This window comes from Mycteria americana, chromosome 18 (genome assembly GCF_035582795.1).
Source record: "Mycteria americana isolate JAX WOST 10 ecotype Jacksonville Zoo and Gardens chromosome 18, USCA_MyAme_1.0, whole genome shotgun sequence".
Lineage (NCBI taxonomy): Eukaryota > Metazoa > Chordata > Aves > Ciconiiformes > Ciconiidae > Mycteria > Mycteria americana.
In genome coordinates, this window is record NC_134382.1 from 3,089,105 (window position 1) to 3,107,213 (window position 18,109).

At 44.7% G+C, this 18,109-nt stretch overlaps 1 protein-coding gene across 12 annotated transcripts in view; it reads left to right on the top strand.

Moving 5' to 3' along the window:
* Positions 1-18,076, top strand: part of EIF4G3 (eukaryotic translation initiation factor 4 gamma 3) — a 149,200-nt gene extending 131,124 nt beyond the window's left edge. For all 12 annotated transcript variants that reach the window (XM_075520558.1, XM_075520563.1, XM_075520555.1 and 9 more), the window contains 12 exons: positions 888-981; positions 1,240-1,357; positions 2,553-2,776; positions 3,928-4,043; positions 6,197-6,369; positions 8,583-8,708; positions 9,554-9,635; positions 11,454-11,552; positions 12,494-12,640; positions 13,816-13,897; positions 15,395-15,541; positions 15,903-18,076. In XM_075520558.1, the coding sequence (XP_075376673.1) occupies positions 888-981; positions 1,240-1,357; positions 2,553-2,776; positions 3,928-4,043; positions 6,197-6,369; positions 8,583-8,708; positions 9,554-9,635; positions 11,454-11,552; positions 12,494-12,640; positions 13,816-13,897; positions 15,395-15,541; positions 15,903-16,084 (1,590 nt within the window). In that variant the 3' untranslated portion in view covers positions 16,085-18,076. The remainder of the gene's footprint in view (positions 1-887; positions 982-1,239; positions 1,358-2,552; positions 2,777-3,927; positions 4,044-6,196; positions 6,370-8,582; positions 8,709-9,553; positions 9,636-11,453; positions 11,553-12,493; positions 12,641-13,815; positions 13,898-15,394; positions 15,542-15,902) is intronic.
* The last annotated feature ends 33 nt before the right edge of the window (positions 18,077-18,109 follow it).

An 18,109-nucleotide genomic window follows, 5' to 3' on the forward strand; every position in this document is an offset into this window, starting at 1 on the left:
ACAGCTTTGGGTTTTCTCGCCAAGGAGAACTCAGTCTTTCACATAAATCAGGGTGTTTCCTAGACATTCCCTTGTCCCAGTTAATGTCGCTCTCCCTGCATTTTACTCCCAGTGCCTGGATGCTCGGAGAGCTGTAAAGCAGAACCTGGACAGATTGTAGCCTTTCTGCAGATCAAGCTCAGTTTGTTCCTTGTGAAAGTCATAAAACAGACTCCAAAACTTAATTAGCAGGAGGGATTCAGCCTGCTTTTCTCTGGGCTTACAGCTCATCTGGGAAAAGTCCTTCTACTCCGTTTAGTACAAATACAGTACAAATAGAGGTAGCTCCACAACAGCTGTATTGTTGGAAGGAGAGAGGAGCTCATACAAAGAGATCTGCAGGGCCACAGCCTCCTCGTCAATAAATTCACCTGTTGAGCATTGTAAAATCAATGTTCTCTTCTTGTCAGACACTACTTTTTCTCTCCAAGTTCCGCAACCTATTGTCGTTCTCCGCCCTCTGAATTCTGTGTTACCGTGCAGATCCCCCCAAAGCCATGACTGGTAGGTGGAGTGGACAGCAGAACCGTTTTACTTGTCACAAACAAACTGAACATCTTTCAAGTACTGATATACTGTGCTTTTTCCTCCTTACTGAGCTCCAGAGTTCCCGATACAAAGAAGCTCCCGGTCATTGTGAACATCTTTTACTGATGCTTTGGAAGAGGCTGCTTGTGATGGCCTTTGTTGTTTGCATCCTCTGCCTTTGGCTAGGGTTTGGTCTTCCAAAAATGTGTTAAAGTATATTTTGGTATTCACAAGACAGGGATTGTTGCCAAAAAATACCCCATTTGTAATTAAGATGTACGATTTGCCCTTGTAATGGTATGTCTTGATGTGTTTTACAGCCCACAATAGATGAGAAGATTCAGCTTGTGCCTAAAGCCCAGTTGGGCAGCTGGGGAAAGGGCAGCAGTGGTGGAGCAAAGGCAAGCGAGATGGGTAAGTCAGGACAGGTCTTCACCCTCTGCTTGGACACCAGCCGTCCTTGCCAAGAGCAGATTTGGGTGGGAATGCTCATCTCTGTGTGTGACTGCCTGGCAAGCAGGGTTCAAGTGGGGCGGGACCAGCCTTTTCCCTTCAGTTCTCTCCCCGTCACTCCAGAAACAGCTATTGCTTGAATTATTTTGTGATGCCAAGGTGTCAGCGGCTACTGACCTTGTTGTCGCTCTTCTCTGTGTTGCCTTTACAATCTCCCAGACTCCTTACGACCAAGTGCCACTAGTTTGAACAGATTTTCTGCACTGCAGCCTCCAGTCTCATCTGTATCTGCCTCATCCGCATCCTCAGAATTAGACTCTCGCAGGGCCTTAACTAGGTAAGCTTCAGTCCGCTGGTGATTTTCCCTTCCGCTTTCTGTACACCTGCGCTTTTCACTTGCTGCTCTAGTTACCAGCACACAGAAAGAAGAGATTTCATTGAGTTTCCAGGATTGGCTGGGTCTTTCCCCCCCCCCCCGTGTACTTTGAGCTAGCTTAAAACACATGCATCTTTTTTAATATCATAGGAGAGACAGGTGGTATTAATTTTTAAAGGCATTACGGTGAATGTTTTAGTTTCCACTTCTCAGTCACCCTTTATCTAAAGGATACATTTGCTAGTAGTTTATAACAGGTTTTGCAGGTAGTTTATAACTCTTCAGATAAAATGTTGTAATAAATGGGCTTGCAGGTTGGATTCAACGGTCATGGATTCAGCCAGGTCAGTAGGTTTATTTATCCAGAAAAACATGCCTGAAACCTTGCAGAAATTTAGCAGGGCTCTTAAAACACTCTGGCTGTGTCAGACCCTTCCCGTTAGGTGTGGACTACAGCCACTCCAGCTTGTAGCATGAAACATGTATTAACCCTTAATAATTTATTAACTTCAGACACGGTTTATAAATGTCATTTATAATGTCACTGGTTCTTCCTTCCAGTACACACCAGCTGCTGGGCTGTTTTCTGGGGTTTGTCCCTCTGATGTTTTCCCCTCCTGTTTCGCCTAAAACTCTGGCTTACCTGGAGGTTATTCATTTGGGTGTCGTTTTGCCCATGTTATTCATTAACACAGTAATTAATAGGACAGATGCCTGTCACCTGTTGCTGGTAACCTTCACTATTCTGAAATTATTTTTCAATAAATGGGTGAAAAAAATAGACCGTTCATACCATTTCACAGTAAAACAGTGCCTTTACGTTATAAAATTCAGTGTTCTACATATAAAATGGGTGTGGTAAGGACTTTATTGCTTTTCCATGTGTTCTCTAGGAAGCGTTGGCTCTGCCTGTCTGCTCTGTGGATATTTGTGTTTGTGCACCTCTGAGACTTGAGTTCATTTTTATTACATTCCACGTAGCTACAACTGTAAAAAGTCGAGACACCGACCCTGCTGGGTTTGGGTTGTGGTTTTGTCCTGCAGTTACTATAAAGCTATCCAGTATCTTTTCTAACATTACCAGCATTGCGAGCAGGGGTTGCTCATACCGTAACGTTTAAGCGCATGTGATTTTTTTGTTGTTGTTGTTCCGTAGTCGCGGGAGCACAGGCAGGGAGAAGAACGACAAACCTCTCCCACCTTCCCTCTCCCGTCCCAACACCTTCCTACGGGGCAGCAGCAGTAAAGAGCTGCTGCTCGACAATCAGGCACAAGAGGAGCAGCGGAGGGAGATGCTGGAGACGGTGAAGCAGTTAACAGGCGGCATGGAGATGGACAGAAACAGCACAGAGGCAGAGAGGAACAAAGCCAAGGAATCTGGTAAGTGGCTCTTCCGTGCTCGGGGAATCTTGCTGGATGTGTGAAAAGGCATAAGGGACAAGTCTATCAGAAAAAGTGACAGATTTCTGTGCAACGGTGTGCATATTTGGCCTGCAGTGACGCATTATCAAGCTGCGATCTGCCTCCCAAAGGTTTGTGACACAACTGATTCATACAGGCCTTGGCGGCGTCGCCTCTCACCAGCTCCTCCTTAGGACTGATTGATCAGAGTTGAAAGGCTGGAGATACCAGCAAAACACCACTCCACAGCGTTGTCTTGCCTGCTCATATCCTGTCACTGCCGCTGCTGGTTCCTGGGTTAGAAATCCCCCAAATCAGCATCAGTTCTGCAGAAATGCTTCTTCAGTGCCCAGTGAAGCCGTACCTACCCTTTCCAAACATTTCCCAGGGCCAGAGCAGTGATTTGGGCCTGGGACAGACCGGGCGCGCCATCTTTTTAGCACTGCATCATTGCCAGCCCTCGTTCCAAGCAGGTCTCGGTGCAGTGTGGCGTTAGCACCCGGTGGGGTGGTTTGTCACCTTGTCAGTGCTGCAGCTCCCGCTTTTTGCTCCTGCCAGCTTGAGCTGACTGGTTAGTGAGAAAGTACTGAGGACACTTAGGGCGGTGTTCCCTGTGGACAGAACCCTTGCGATAAGTACTGTGTTTTGCTCCTTCCCTGGGAAACATCTAAAACTGCTATAGTGAGGAATACATCTCGACTGCCACGACACAGCGCACGCTCATCTTGAAGCTTTGGGACTTTGTAAAGGACTTCATGGGAGCCAGCGTTCTGGGGATGTGATCAGGAGGTTGCTTTGGGTTGCTGTCCATCACAGTCAGCATGTTTTAAGTTTGCAGCTTGCTGTAACAGCTCGAAGTTTAATTATTTAATGTTGATAGAGAGCTTTGAAGGTGTTTGCATCCTGTGTCACTGCTTACTATGTTTCTATGAGAAGATTGATTTACAGAAATATTGGGAGTTCATACAGGGGGAAATGTACCCAAGGAAGAAGTGACCCGTGCCTGATGATGGGACAGGGAACACACCCTGCTCCGGTGACTTCTGTTTTCAGAATGGCGTCTCTGAAAATTATGCTGCTTTTTCCTTTTCCAAATGTGTTGATTTTTTTTCTTCTTATATTTCTACCAGCCAAGCCAGAAGCTCCCCCAGCTCCCGCGCAAGAAAAGCCTTCACTATCAGAAGAGGAAATAGAGAGAAAATGCAAATCTATCATTGATGAGTTCTTGCATATTAACGATTTTAAGGTAAGCCAAATGAAAACGTCACTTAGCAGAAAGGTCTGTGAGACTGGAGTATGTTTTCTCTCCAGGAACAGTGTCTCTGTAAGCACCCAGCTCACACACATGTAACAGAAGCTGCGGGGCCCGTCAAAACTCGGGCAGCAGCAGCTCCATGAGCATTTTTAGGAGAGTTGTCTCCCAAACTTGTTTTCTGCCCTGCTAGTGATAGGAAAAATAGCCCAGCTTGTGTGTTTTAAGTAGCAAGATGTATGTGTATCTGTCATGAATCACTGAGCAGCTCTGTAATAGCAATTTTGAAAGCAGAAAAGCTAGTGGGAAAATTCACTGAGGTTTAATAAACATTGAAAATTACTGAGCAGCTGTCCTCACTTCCTAGTTAAAGATTGAAATTTTGTTTCCCTTGTAAGTGGATTTTTAGCTTGTCCAGGGAGTTTGCAAGACGTGTTACGTTTGGCACAAAGCTGATTGGTTTGATCTTTTGCTGAAATAAATTTTAAAAACCTGCCCAGTTTGAAACAGCAGCACTAGGGAGTTCCTAGTTTGGCACCCTAAAAGCAGAGCTGCTGCTTGTACTTCATAGGCTTCCAATTAAAATCGGAAAGAGGAATATTCTTATGATGGATTGTTTTGGGTTCACATCTAGTTACCAGGAGAAATTATTAAATCCTGGGTTGGAGGAAAGAAGAGGGGGGGAAAAAAAAAAAAAAAAAAAAAATTTTGATTTGCAGTGTCCCCCGGCTGGCTGGCCTGGCAGATCTCAGCAGGAGGCGGCAGGGGCGGCAGGGCTGGTTAACAAAGGGCTCTCCGGTCCTTTTTCTTTTTGCAATATACTTCAAAGTCTAACCCCTGGATGTCTGGGGCTAAGGGGCTCCTTCAGTTTCTGTGCTTGCAAATACAATGACATTTTTTTATGGCTGGATGGAAATAAGAGTTGAATTGTGTTAGACAAGCACACCTCTGGTTAAAAAAAGTACATCGGACTGAGGCAGCTTGTTTGCGTTAGGCGGTCACTTGATAATTGTAAATTCTCAGTGCTCTTCAAATGCAGCGTGCAACAAAGCTTCTGACTAATTCAGCTTACGCTCACATTACTAAGGCCATATATGAGTGCGTTAATGTAGTATATAGCAGAGGAATAGCCGTTTCTCATGAGTGTAGTTTTCAGTATCTAACCTGACTGTAAATTAAAACTGCTGAGCTGTATGCCGGCATCTAGTGACAGCAGGGCCGACCAGCAGCGTGCTCACCTGTCTGTCCTGGAGACACCGGGATCTGTCGGGCACGTCTGACGGAAGAGCTCTGACCTGAGCGTGCGGTCTGGGACCGCCAGGCTTGTGACCTGCAGAAAAAAGCTGTTTGGGGCTCTAAAAATGCATCTGGGGCTGCCAGTTCTTGAAAACTAAAGGCATAACCTAAGACAAAGAGCAAATGCCTTTAGTCAGGAAGCCCGCTGAGATCCGTTGGGCTGAACCTAGAAGGTCGGTGGAGGATCTTTGCTGATGACAGTGGAGGTTTTTGAAGTGTGACATTGAGCGCTTCTCTGAAAGTCTCTATTTAACAGTGTTTTATTTGCTTAGCTTACAAAATGTACATGCCAGAAAATAGAAGCTTTATAAAGAGGAAATTTTCCTCCAAATGCTACCTACCTGTTTTCTGCTTCTTTATATGGTGGGGGTTTGTAACAGAGGCATTCCTGTGCCAGATCAGATCAGCAGTGAATCTAACCTAATGTCCTCTTTCTGACTTGGCTTGATATTTGATGAAATCATAGGTGTGTTGGTGGCACCCAGAAGACAATTCCTGTCCTTTCACTGAGCAGCTGAACTGCACCCTGGAGCCTGATTGTGTATTTTAAAAATTCTGTTGCCTGCGTGGTATAAATTCTCATTATTATTATTCGATTGCCGTCTCAGTGGTGATTTGTGGTGAGGTTCCACAGCCTAGTTCAGCACATTTGCCTGGCAGCTTCACTAAATATTCGTTTCCAAAAAAACCCAAGGCTAGCAGGCTCTTGATCTGCCATCAAAAACATCCCCATCCCGTGTGCCAGGTGCTAAGCTGTGCACCCTAAACTACCTTGTAGTAGAAAGTATTCTTCTGCCCCGTTTTCTGGTGTTTTCAGTTCAGGCAAATGATGCCGTGTGTCGTTCGAACAGGAAGCAATGCAGTGCGTGGAGGAGCTGAGCACCCAGAATCTGCTGCCCGTTTTCGTGCGAGTGGGAGTGGAGTCGACGCTCGAGAGGAGTCAGATCACCAGGGATCACATGGGCCAGTTATTACATCAGTTGGTGCAGTCGGGAAAGCTGAGCAAGCAGGATTTCTTCAAGGGGTTTGTATTCTGCGCGTAGAAACGGATACTTTTCTTGAGCGTTCATTGCGCATGAACACTTGTGGTGGAGAGGAACGATTTCCCACCTTGCTGTGGTATCCTGCCTTCTCCATGCATCCCTTTTGAAGGAGTATTTTCACCTGGGTGTATTTATAAGTAATATAATTATTGTAATATATTTTTAAGTATTTCAAATGAGTTAGTGAATGTAAATATCTTCGTATTTATATAAGTATTTATTTCTAAGCGAATATGTAGGTGTCTGTTTAGATGTGTGTGTTTAGATTTGTTTTGCGATACATTTGTCCACGTTTGCCTTTGGCAAATCATTGAATATGATTAAAAGAGGAGGAAGACGACAGAAATTTTCACGTGACATTAATGCCTGGAAGGTGGTGTAGCCTCAGGTCCTGTGCATCCCCAGAACTGCAGCCACGCTCCCGCTGGTAAAACAGGCTTCACCCACACGATGCCATTTCTCAGCACAACTCAACTTTAAGGAGTGGTTGTGTTCTCAAGGAGAGCGCGGCTGAGAAGGAGAATACGCGCCAGATGCGGTATCGGGCCGGTTAGACCTTCCTCAAGAGATCTGAGTTTCGGCCGCTGGTTCATTTCAGCTCTCTGGGTTTTATGTTCCCAGCCTGGATGTGAACTGGTGTCCAGTTGTAAAAGGATCCGTGTCCCAAGGAGATCCCTGGCACCACTCGGACTTCGCTGGGGCTTAGAGCAGGATGATTAAAACAGGGATAACCACGAAAAGCAGCCAGCAAACGAGCAGGTGAAATAATGCTTTCAGATACTGAGTTTCTGGGTAGTCAGCTCTGTCTTGCTGGTTTTGTTTGAATCGTGTCTCACACGGTACTGCTGACCGCTCCGATGGTGATCTCCCTGCGCCGTGTCTGGCAGTGAATTTCATCGTGATGCAATCCAGTGGCTCACAGGAAAAGTTTGGGCAGCCTGAGTTCAAAATCGTATGGAACAGCAAAAAAATATATATCCACTTGTCTGTGTCCACGCAGTCGCTGATGGTCAAAACAACTCGTTTGAAGTGATACATTTCCATAATGGATTGTGATTAAAGCCGTTCCTGTGTTTCTTGGAGTGTGGATAAGTGGTTGTGATGCCAAATAAATAGGATCTTGATGAAATAGTGGGATGTGTGGTCTGAATGTGGCATAAACAAAACGAAACAGCTCCTGAAGATGATGAAAGGGCAAGTGGCGTTCAGCGGGCACATGAGAACAACACCCAAAACCACCATACTTATTCACGCAAGACAAATTACTGTGTAATTAGGGGTTATGGGATGAGTACTGGTCACAGCGCAAGTCTGGAGAGATACACAACAGGAAACCAATTTCTGGCAGAAACGCTTGGACAAACCTAGGTAGCAGAGGACGTAAAGAACAAAGCAAAGGAGATGGTTTCTGGTTTTGAAGCACAAGAGAAAATATGCATTTACAGTTGCTAAACTGGACCCCAGAATTTTCAGGGTTTTCAGGGAGAAATGAATCATGATGAAAACTGGCAGGAGAGCCAGAAAAATGATCATGTCGTACGGGGCATGGGAAGTGAAGCCACCTACAAGGCTTTTATCGGAAAGAAGAGTTTTGAGCGATTCTGGAAACTGTATCCAGAGTTGGGGAGCGATTTTGTAATTCATCCTGCCACGTTTTCTGTTCTGGACGGATGCCTCCCTCTGGTGTATTGAACTTTTTTTTGTGTTGTTTTACACACTGGCAGACATTTTGCTGATTACCTTACATTTGGACTTCTGTTATTATTAACCCCCCTTCTGTAAATGTTTGGATTTTTTAAGAAGGCTCCATTTAGTAGATGTTTAGTGTTTATAGACAAAAATGCTTTTTTTACTTTTACAGGTTTTACTAGTTAGCAAACGATTTGTTACTGGGATATAAGAATTATCGTAAATGGAGCTTTCTGGGATGTATCTGCTGGTTTTACGGAAGGCGATGCCTTTTCCACATACTCTCCATGTTAGCGCATAGAGCAATTCACTCCTGGCAGGTTTGAAGCGCTGAAAGCATAAGATGGCGATAGTGTTTTTTGTTACCTTTGTGATTCTCCCTCTTCCCTTCTCCTCTTCCCTTCTCCTCTTCCCTGTAACAAAGGATTTTTAAAGTGCAGGTTTGCTCAGATTAAAGTATTAAATTAAATTTAATGCTTGACATTTCTTTTTCCTTTTTCTAAAGTTTTTCAGATACCTTGGAGATGGCGGACGATATGGCCATAGATATACCCCATATTTGGTTGTACCTAGCTGAGTTGGTGACCCCCATGTTAAAAGAAGGAGGAATCTCTATGAGAGAACTTATACAGTAAGCAATGCTGGTTTTTTCAGTGGCGGTCGAGCTGAGCTGTCTGCCTGGCTACGCTATAGTATTTTCACAGCGTGGTTCCCATCAGCAGATAAAAGACAAATAGTGTTAGAGGCTCAGCTTCTCGTAAGAGTTGATAAAAGGCTTGCACGTTGTTCGGGACTCGCACCAGACTGAAAGCTGTGGTGGGAAGGGAGCTTGCTGCTCTGTAGTCACCGTTCAGGGGTGAAAGTTTTATCTGTAAATCTGCTTCAATCCTGTTTGTTTCAGCTGAGCTAAAAAATACCCCAGTGTTGTACAGTAGGAGTCATTCGAGACCACGCTGAGGCTCCGAGAATTAGATTTGAGGCGAGGGAGGTATCGCGCAGGAGTCTTTATGTCTGGGAATGTGATAACTACCACCTGGGCATTGCCTTAAACAGGCACGAAACTTTACCCGCCAGACTGGCAACTGCTTCCAGGACCAGAGTTTCTGTATTTTGTACGTGTCCTTATACGTTTGGGGATTAACTAGAACTCAACTGAACGGTTCCCTTTTCCTGTAAATAGTGTATTAAGAAAATAATAGCCTTTTCCCCAAAAAGGGTCCCGCTGCCCAAGGCAGCGTCCCACAAAAATGAGTGGATTTGACGTTACGTAAAAGTAAAGTCTTTGTAAGGAGCCCTGTTGTGGCGAGAGCGCTGCATCACTGAAGCCTGTGTTATCGGCAGCGCTAGCTCGACCAAATCCTTTATCCCTGGCAGAAGTTAAAGGTGATCTCCTGCCTCAGTTCGATCACTACCCCTTGCCTTGCATTCCCAATTCAAATTATAAGGAAAAAAATGTATGGTTTTCTTTCATTCTAGAGAATTTAGCAAACCTTTGCTTCCTGTGGGAAGAGCCGGCGTCTTGCTTGCTGAAATCTTGCACCTTCTATGCAAACAAATGGTGAGTGTCCAGGTGTACTGTTCGTAGGTAGGAGCTGGATGCGGCGAGTACACGTTTGTGCATGAAGCCTACACATTTCCCACGTGAAGATATTTAGGGATGGGCCAGCCAGTGCAGATAACCTAGGAAACCTGCCTCTTCATCCCCAGTTTCAAACCAAGCCTTACGAGGTTCCAAAAAGTTGAGTTAACTTTTTTTTTTCTTATCACTTTTCCCTTTTGCAGGTACCTTTGCACCTGGCTTCTTCCAGAAGCTAGAGTGCTGAAATACTGCAAGAGGGACATTCTCAAGGTATTTCTGGGCTGACCAGAAGCAGCAAGTGCCGGAAATCTTGCGAGAGAGCTGTTCTTGCAGACCGGAGAGGTTCTGAGGGTTCGGATAAGCTTCAGATGGCCTCAGACTTCTGGGTGCTTATCCAAACTAAACCTGCCAACTCTTAAGACTCACCCTTCACTAGGGGTAGTGACACCTTTTCACCCTGTAACTTCTAGAGCTCTCTTACACATTTCACAGTTGTGTGTCCAAACAGTTTGGTGGTTTCCCTATAACTGTCTCCATTTTTGTCTTCCCCCCCCAATCCAGCTAAATACTGCACTTTGGATAGTGTCAATCTGAAACCCCGTAAAATCCCTCACTTGCCTCTTTTTTTTTTTTTTTTTTTCTTTTTTTAAAGCATGCATTCAAATAAGGTTGACCATTCCAGGAGCATTTCCGTCTAGCAGTGCCAATAGTGACTTTTGATGTATTTATTTTAGCCTTGTGCTTGTTTGGACAGTCGACTTCCACTGATGTTTCTCTGTTCTTTGAAAGAAAAGCCGCCGTGCTCTGGGGGTTGAAGCACAGGCTTGGCTTTCTGTTTCTGCCACAGCTTTCTAATTTGATCTTGTCCAGGCTAATACTTGGACTCGGGTATTTCAATGTAATATCAGTCATCTAATAGAGATCCTGATGAATCGTAGCAGGAACTACGCACAATTAGCTCTTAATGATCTGCATTGGAAGCTTAAAATTGTAATCTGCTTTGTAAACTAAAAATCAGGCTGCTTTTATCAGTGCTTAGCTTAGGCTGCGCAGTGATCTCCCTTGTGCAGGTGCTGTAAGATTTTTTGCAAAGCATTTGGGTGGAAAGAGCTGGTTGTTACTAGTATTTTTATTCTTGTCAGAATTGTATATACACCGTCTTAGGCAGGATACCAAAAGGTCAGCGTGACATTAGAGGATGCGGAAGGTTGAACTGTATGTGCTGCAAAGGAGCTTTTCTCAAGGTTTGCAGTAAGTTCTAGGAATTGAAGGGTGAACTTGGTATTATGTACCTCAATTTGAGGCTTGATTTCTGCACAGAAAACAGCCATGTAAATAATTATTTCCTGAAAGCAGCTCATTTGCCAGTGCCTTGATGTCGAGGCAGGGGGAGAATGAGTCACAGAGTAAGTTAATGACAGTCAGGAGAAGAATCTAAGTCATTGAGCTGCCAGCTCTGTGTCACGGCTGTGGGAAACTGCCGTGTTCAGCTCTGTCACTTCTCGTAGGTAACTTCTGGCTGAAGTTGTTGCAAACCCCACGTATCACGTTATGCCTTGTTTATTACCCATCACCGTAGCATCTGACCACTTGACAAGATGCGTGTACCTGTGGCAGGATTGCGTATATGATTTCTCTTGCACGGGATTTCCAGATGTTTTCACTTCATTGCTAGGCATCTTGTTTGGTGGCTGAACAGTTGTCTTTTCTCCTGACACAGCTGCACCACTCCGGCTTGTGTAAGCTCCCCTGGTTGTCTCTCAAGTCTTTAAAATGAACAAATTGTTTGTCTTTTAGAGCCATAAGAAAGTGGGAGCCTTATGGAGGGAGACTGGCCTCAGTTGGAAGGACTACTTACCCGAAGGGGAGGATGTACATACCTTTCTCACGGAACAAGTGAGTTCAGAGCAAGCATTTGCTTAATGATTTCGGCACACTGGTTTTTGGCCCCACGTCCCGTTTGTTCGTCCCCTTCCATCCCATCCTTACGTACAGTTGGTGTGGGATGTGGGGTGAAGTGTCTCCCTCACCAAGTTGGGGTTAGGCTATTTCAGCACCTCCTTTCTGAAACGCCGGGAGGACAGGCTTGTCCCCTCCGATCCCAGGCACACATCTCCCATCAGCTGGCTTCCTCTAGGAGATCTCTTGCTCCAGCAGTGGGGAATGAACTCAAGAATGAGTTTTGCAGCAAGGACAGATGATCTGCAGAAGGGCCAGAATAAATGGTAGCAATTACTCACTCATCCCGCCTTGCATTACGATCCCGGGGGGTTTCACAACCGAGAGGAGCCAGGACTGATGGAGTGCGCCCTGCAGCTCTTGCTGCTCCTAAGGAAGAAGCTGGAGGTCTCCCGTTGGAGCTCCAAGTGATCCACTGCCCTGTTTTAGCACTCATGAAGTGCTGCACTGCAGGAAATGAAGTGGATTACCGAGGCCTGGGGCTTGGCGAGGGGACTGTAGATCCTCCGTCACATTTTGCAATGAATTGGGGCATTAGCTGGCATTTCTTTGAGTGAATGCCAGCTCTGGTAATTGCATTCCAGCTCCCCGTCGTTTTAGTTGAGCAACATGCACTTTATTTTGTGCACACTCGTATTGTGCAGGGCTGGAGTTGCTCTGAGATGCCTGGCTGTCTTTGCTGGATAATGTAGTTCCCACGTGTTTGTAAAATGGTTTATAATCTTTGGAACAGAAAAAGTATATAAATCGTTGTAATGATAACTTAGCAGTTGAAAGATGCCAGAAAGCAGAATGAAGTGTAGCTTGCTGCCTCAATTTGGTATAATTCAGCATAGGAAAGTATATTTAACTAATTCTCATCACTTCTGATGTTGCAGAAGTTGGACTTCACGGAGTCCGACTGTTCCAGTTCCTCAGAAGCACTTTCAGAGAAAGAACTCTCTGCGGAAGAGCTGAACAAGCAGCTGGAAAAACTCATTGTTGAGGACAAGGCGAACGATGAACAAATCTTTGACTGGGTAGAGGTACAAAGACTATTTTCACCCTCCCTGCACACAGTTTGTTAACTGCTTTTGTAAATACTTTCTCATCTAAAGGAGCATCTCTGCAGGCTCCTCCCTAGGCATAGGACACCAGGATGATTCGGTCTGCGCAGTCAATGCTTCCAAAGAATTAAAATCTAAAATACAATCAGTCAGTTATTTCCAAGTAAGCTTTAGGAAGAAAGAATTTTAGCCATATTAACGTACAACTGTGTAACTGCCTTTTAAACACTGTAGACTTTTTGACACTGAAAACACTGCTTCTGGCTACTTATTACATTTTAGACCAGTACGCTGCTACATTCTTTCTCCCCAAAATATGGGATAAAAGCATCTCCTTGCTTTTTGCAACGTGACCTACCAAATTCCCCTTGCCATGCTGCAAAAACATCCTGGGCAGTCACTGAGGGCACGTGTACCTTTCCCAGTGCATTGGGCCAGTAACTGTAAAAGAAAATAAAGAAAAAAGAAAAAAAGAAGCCCTGTCAACCCACTGATCTTTTGCCCTCTCTCTCTGGCTGCATCCTTTAAGCCAGATATTTAATCTAGTGTCTAAAATTGTACCCAACCTGGTTCACTTAGATCTGTGCTTACAGCTAAATCTCGGTCGGCTTCATTTCAGTTATTTCTATTGCTGGAGCAACGTGATAGAAATGTCATTTTTCTGCTGCCGTTAGAGAAGTTGAGAGTGGAATGACAGCAGCACTGAAAAATCTGGGGACACCCATGGCTCTTTGTAGTCTTGGACAAGTTACATAGCCATTCTCTGAATTTCTTCTACAAAGCAAACAAATCTCCACCCAAGGAGCATGCTGTAAAATTTGTTGAAAAAGCCTAAAACTCGCAGAAAATGTATAAGGGCGTTGTAAAAGCCAAGCGTTGTTGGTTTGGGTTGTTTCTTGAGACAAATGACTAGTTGTGGGAGTAGTTAAATGCTGTATTGGTTGTATGAGAACTGTTGTTGCATATTGACGTACCTGAGCTAGTTTCAAGAAGCGAATGGGGAAGCTGAGTTTTTGCAGAGGGGCGAACGGGATTTCTACTGCAGCAGCTCTTGCTGAACTTGAACTTGGTGCCAAATTCAGCCGTGAAGTTTGGAAATGGTTACCCTCATGCAGCGGCGTGTTTTTAACTGGTCCATTTACTCTTGATTTCAGGCTAATCTAGATGAAAGCCAGATGAGTTCACCTACATTCCTTAGAGCTTTAATGACAGCAGTTTGTAAAGCAGCTATTATAGGTGAGTACCTTGCAATGTAAACCCAAACGTGCAAAGAATTCTTTTATGTTTTTCTGGTTTATATCACTTTTCCCTCCCCCGAGGCTGTTTTTTAATCACACACTCTAAGCCTTTTGCACTGTGTTGAATTCTGGTGCTCGAGAGCAGGATGTCCGTTCCCCCCGTGAGAGACAGGCGCTTTGCTGGTTGTGGTGTTCTCGAGGCTCTGGTGTGTCCCAGTGACCTCGCACAAGCAGACGTTTCAGACGACTCTGAGTAACGCCAGATTGTTCATCGATTTTTTTTTTTTTTTTTTTTTTTTTTTTAGTGAAGGTGGAAATGCGCTAGACATTATTAAGATAATTAGCATTTCCACTCCTGTGTCAGCAAGTACGCGTGGGCGCTTTACCATCGCAGGTTGCCACGTGCGAGTCGGAAGCGTGGGTTGCAGAAGAGAAGCCAGCCTGCATCTCTGTCTTGTCAGTAGTTTTATGTCCAAAGTTGCAATTTTGGAAAGACAGTTTACGTGGATTCCTTGAATGTACGGCAGTCGGCTGGAAATGGAGGCAAGGGTGGGTTCCCAAGTCAGACGTGTGAGCCTCAGACCCTCAGGGGGGCTTGAATAAAGCACTGCAAGCCAGAAACGTCTGGTCAGTTCACTTTGTTTTCTTTAACTTCACTGTTGGCATCTGGCAAGGCCAAAAATTGTGCTTGTAAAGCACCCGGCTCTGCTCATAGCTGTAAGAGTCACGCTTGGTGGAGAGAATGGTCTGAACTTCATCTGGATGCGAGGGGAAAGACAGCCCAGCTCCTTTCTTCTCCCTGAGAACAGAACCTTTCTGATGCCACCTAGTGTTAATGGTGAAATGACGCAGGATTTGGTTACAAATGTTTAAGGGTTCCCTGATGTGTATCAGGAACATCTTCTTCTAGTTTACATCTTGACCTTGCCTCTAATTGAGGTGTTTTTTTCCTTTTGTTTTCAAAATATCACGTAATTGTGTTGCGTGATCTACTTAAAAGCTGCTGAATAATTTATCCATGTTGCTGATGGACTTCTAATGTGTATTTTTTATCTATTCCTGATTTCCTGTGTCATGTGCAGCTTATGATTCTGTTTCTGCCGTAGTATTTTTAGGAAAAAAAAGATACAGTTTTCTGAAAACCTTCTAGATAACTGAAGTTTTAGCCCTAGCCATTGTACGTACTTTGGGCACCCAGTTGTCTGTGGAAACACAACGATTTGCACTGAAAAGTAAGGTTGTAATTCTTCTGCGTGTGCCAGCAGGCTGGTTAGGGCCAGGGTCGCTGCAGATGCTGGTTGAATTTGGGGAACGGGAAGAACCCAGACTTCCAGAAGAAGCCATTGATCAGAAATACTTCCTGTTGTTTCTCGTCCTCTTGTCTCTCCACGCTAACCTGTATCTGTGATTCCTGTTTGAATAAATAAAGGTGATAAAAGATCCGCCCCTGCTGCCGTGTACCAAAGCTGACCCTGTGTTCTTCTCTTCCCCTCAGCGGACTCTTCTAGCTTCCGTGTGGACACTGCTGTTATCAAACAGAGAGTGCCGATCTTACTCAAGTACCTAGACTCGGACACAGAGAAGGAACTACAAGCACTTTATGCACTACAAGCATCAATAGTAAAACTTGATCAGCCTCCTAGTAAGTGTTGCCTCTGTGCTGGGGATATGAACCCTGACGGTACGAGGAAAGGTTGTTTCCGCGAGAGTAAAGTCTAGCAGCAGAGACTCCCTAGAGAATACGTTCCCACGGCTGCTTTCCCAGCTCGCCCTTTTCTGCGGAGCATGCGTTACCCGACAGCATCACAGGGACCTGTTTTCCCTCTCAGCTGTGTGTAACCAGCCAGGAAGCAATAACTCAGTAACAGACCTTCCTTTTACTTGTATCTGCATCTCTTGCATTAAAGGTCACGTTAATCCCCTTATCCGTAACCGCGTCTTTGCCGCTGACTTCAGCTGCGCAGTGCTAACAGCTGTTCTCTCCCATTATTCCATTATTGCAGATTTGTTGCGGATGTTTTTTGATTGCCTGTATGATGAGGAGGTAATATCAGAGGATGCCTTCTACAAGTGGGAAAGCAGCAAGGACCCAGCGGAGCAGAACGGGAAAGGAGTAGCGCTAAAATCTGTCACAGCATTCTTCACGTGGCTACGGGAGGCCGAAGAGGAGTCGGAGGATAATTAAAACTTAAAATACAGAGGAAAAAAAAAAAAAAAAACAATTTAAGTATTTTTTTAAAAAGTTTCACGTCTTCGCCAATCACAGTGCAGCAAGGCCAATTCTCGCGCAGACCCCCCCTTCCCCCACACATGCACGAGTGGGAGAGGTAAAAATAGATAAACACAAAAGGTGATCATGGAGGAAAAAAGGTACTTGAAAAAAAAGTAAACTTCAAACCTGAGGGCGGGAGCACTAAACCAAAACACATGTATTATTTATAGAAAATATTTTGTTTTAATCTTTTTTTTCTTTTATTTTTAAACAAGGACTCATACTTACAAAAACACAAAGCAAAACAAATCTGTTTAGCAAAAAAAAAAAGTTGAAAACTTTTAATTTATTATTTTAAGGACTGCAAATGCCAGTGTAATTTTTAAATTTGCAGTTTCTGTAAACAAATTGTATAATAGAACAAAAGCAGAGAAATAAATTTCCCTCCCCTTCATATGCACCTCAGTTTTGTTTCAAAGCATGATAAATAGACAAAACTTTCAAGGGGGTTGGGGTAAGCTAGATGAGGAAGAGATCAATTTTTTTTTTTTCTAATTGTCATCAGATTTTTCTGCCTGCCTCTCAGCTTGCTTCAGAAATTTAAAAAGAAAATAGTAATCAAAACGTACATAACCTTGGAACGGAAGGAAATGCATTTGAGAAAACCGCTGCGGACCAGAGCGCTCCGAAAATAACTCATTCAAAACAGTGCTACCCTGGGGAAAAAAGTACTAGTGATACTTTCAGAACCTTTAGAGCAACTTTAAGGCTTGTAAATACATAGAACAAATATTTAAAAAAAGAAAAAAAGAAATTGACTCAATACTATTTCTTTTCACTTTCAAAATATAAAGAACAAAATAAAGACAAACATTGCAAGTTTAAAAGAAAGTAAAACGACTTCTCCTTTGACAGCTGCTGAATGTGTGCACCATCTCTGAGCAGTGCTGGCTTCCTTGTCATTGTGTAGATCCTCGGTTCCAAATTGTGTACATATAGTGTGTGTATGTATGTGTGTCTACCAAAAAAAAGAGGGGTGAGAGCAATTGTTGTTTAAAAAAAAAAAAAAAGGGAAAAAAAAGGGGGGGGGGCGGGTTGCTGCTTGGGAGACCTTTTCTGCAGAGAGAACTTAATGGCCGATGAGCGGCTGGCTGGGCTGCTGCACCGCGTAGGTGTGTTCGGTTCCCAGCACGTTGCTGTGAGGCCGGGAGACGACCTCGGGGCAGTTGGTGCCGCATCCCAGCTTGGTTTTTTCAGCCGTGCAGCCACGGTGTCTCTCGTATGACTTGGATCAGTGGCGTCATCCTGGGGACTTGGGACCCTGGTAGCTCCGGAGCTCACAGCCGCTCGAGCAGAGAACCGACAGTCCTTCGCCATGGCTTGTGCGTCCGTTGCCACCCAGCTTCCACCACTGCCCTTCGCATCTGCTGGTTGCCTCGCTGTGCCTAAGGAGCCCAAAGACCCGTATGGGTGGAAGCAAAAGTGCCCGACACGAGTCGAGGTGGAACAAGCGATGCGGTGCTCTTCCTGGCTCTGCCCACCCCGTGACGGTGTCTGAAGCCCGAGTGCAGCCCGGGTGCAGATTAACAGTGGTCGCTTTGCAGTGCAGTCGGAGCGCGTGTTTTCCGTGTGCCCAAAGGGACCTCAGCCGTGCCCCGACACCGCGCAGTCCTCCAGACTGAGCTGCTGCTGAGTACATTAAGTCTCTTGTGTGTCTCTCTTCAACAACCAAAGATGACCTGCTGGCTCTCACTGTGAAGAAGCATCTACCATAATACAGTCTGCAAAGTTTGTGAAGCCCTAAAATGTAGTTTGTGAACTGTGGTCTGTGGACCACGAGTAACCTGTGGAGCATTTGCTGGTGGTCTGTGCAGCACTAGCTGCTCACATGATGCTGTCTTTTTCTTTCCAGCTGCTAAATCACTTCTTTAAAAAAAAAAAAAACAAAAAAAAAAAAACCAAAACCACAGGAAAAATGAGGAAAAAAAAAAAAAAGGC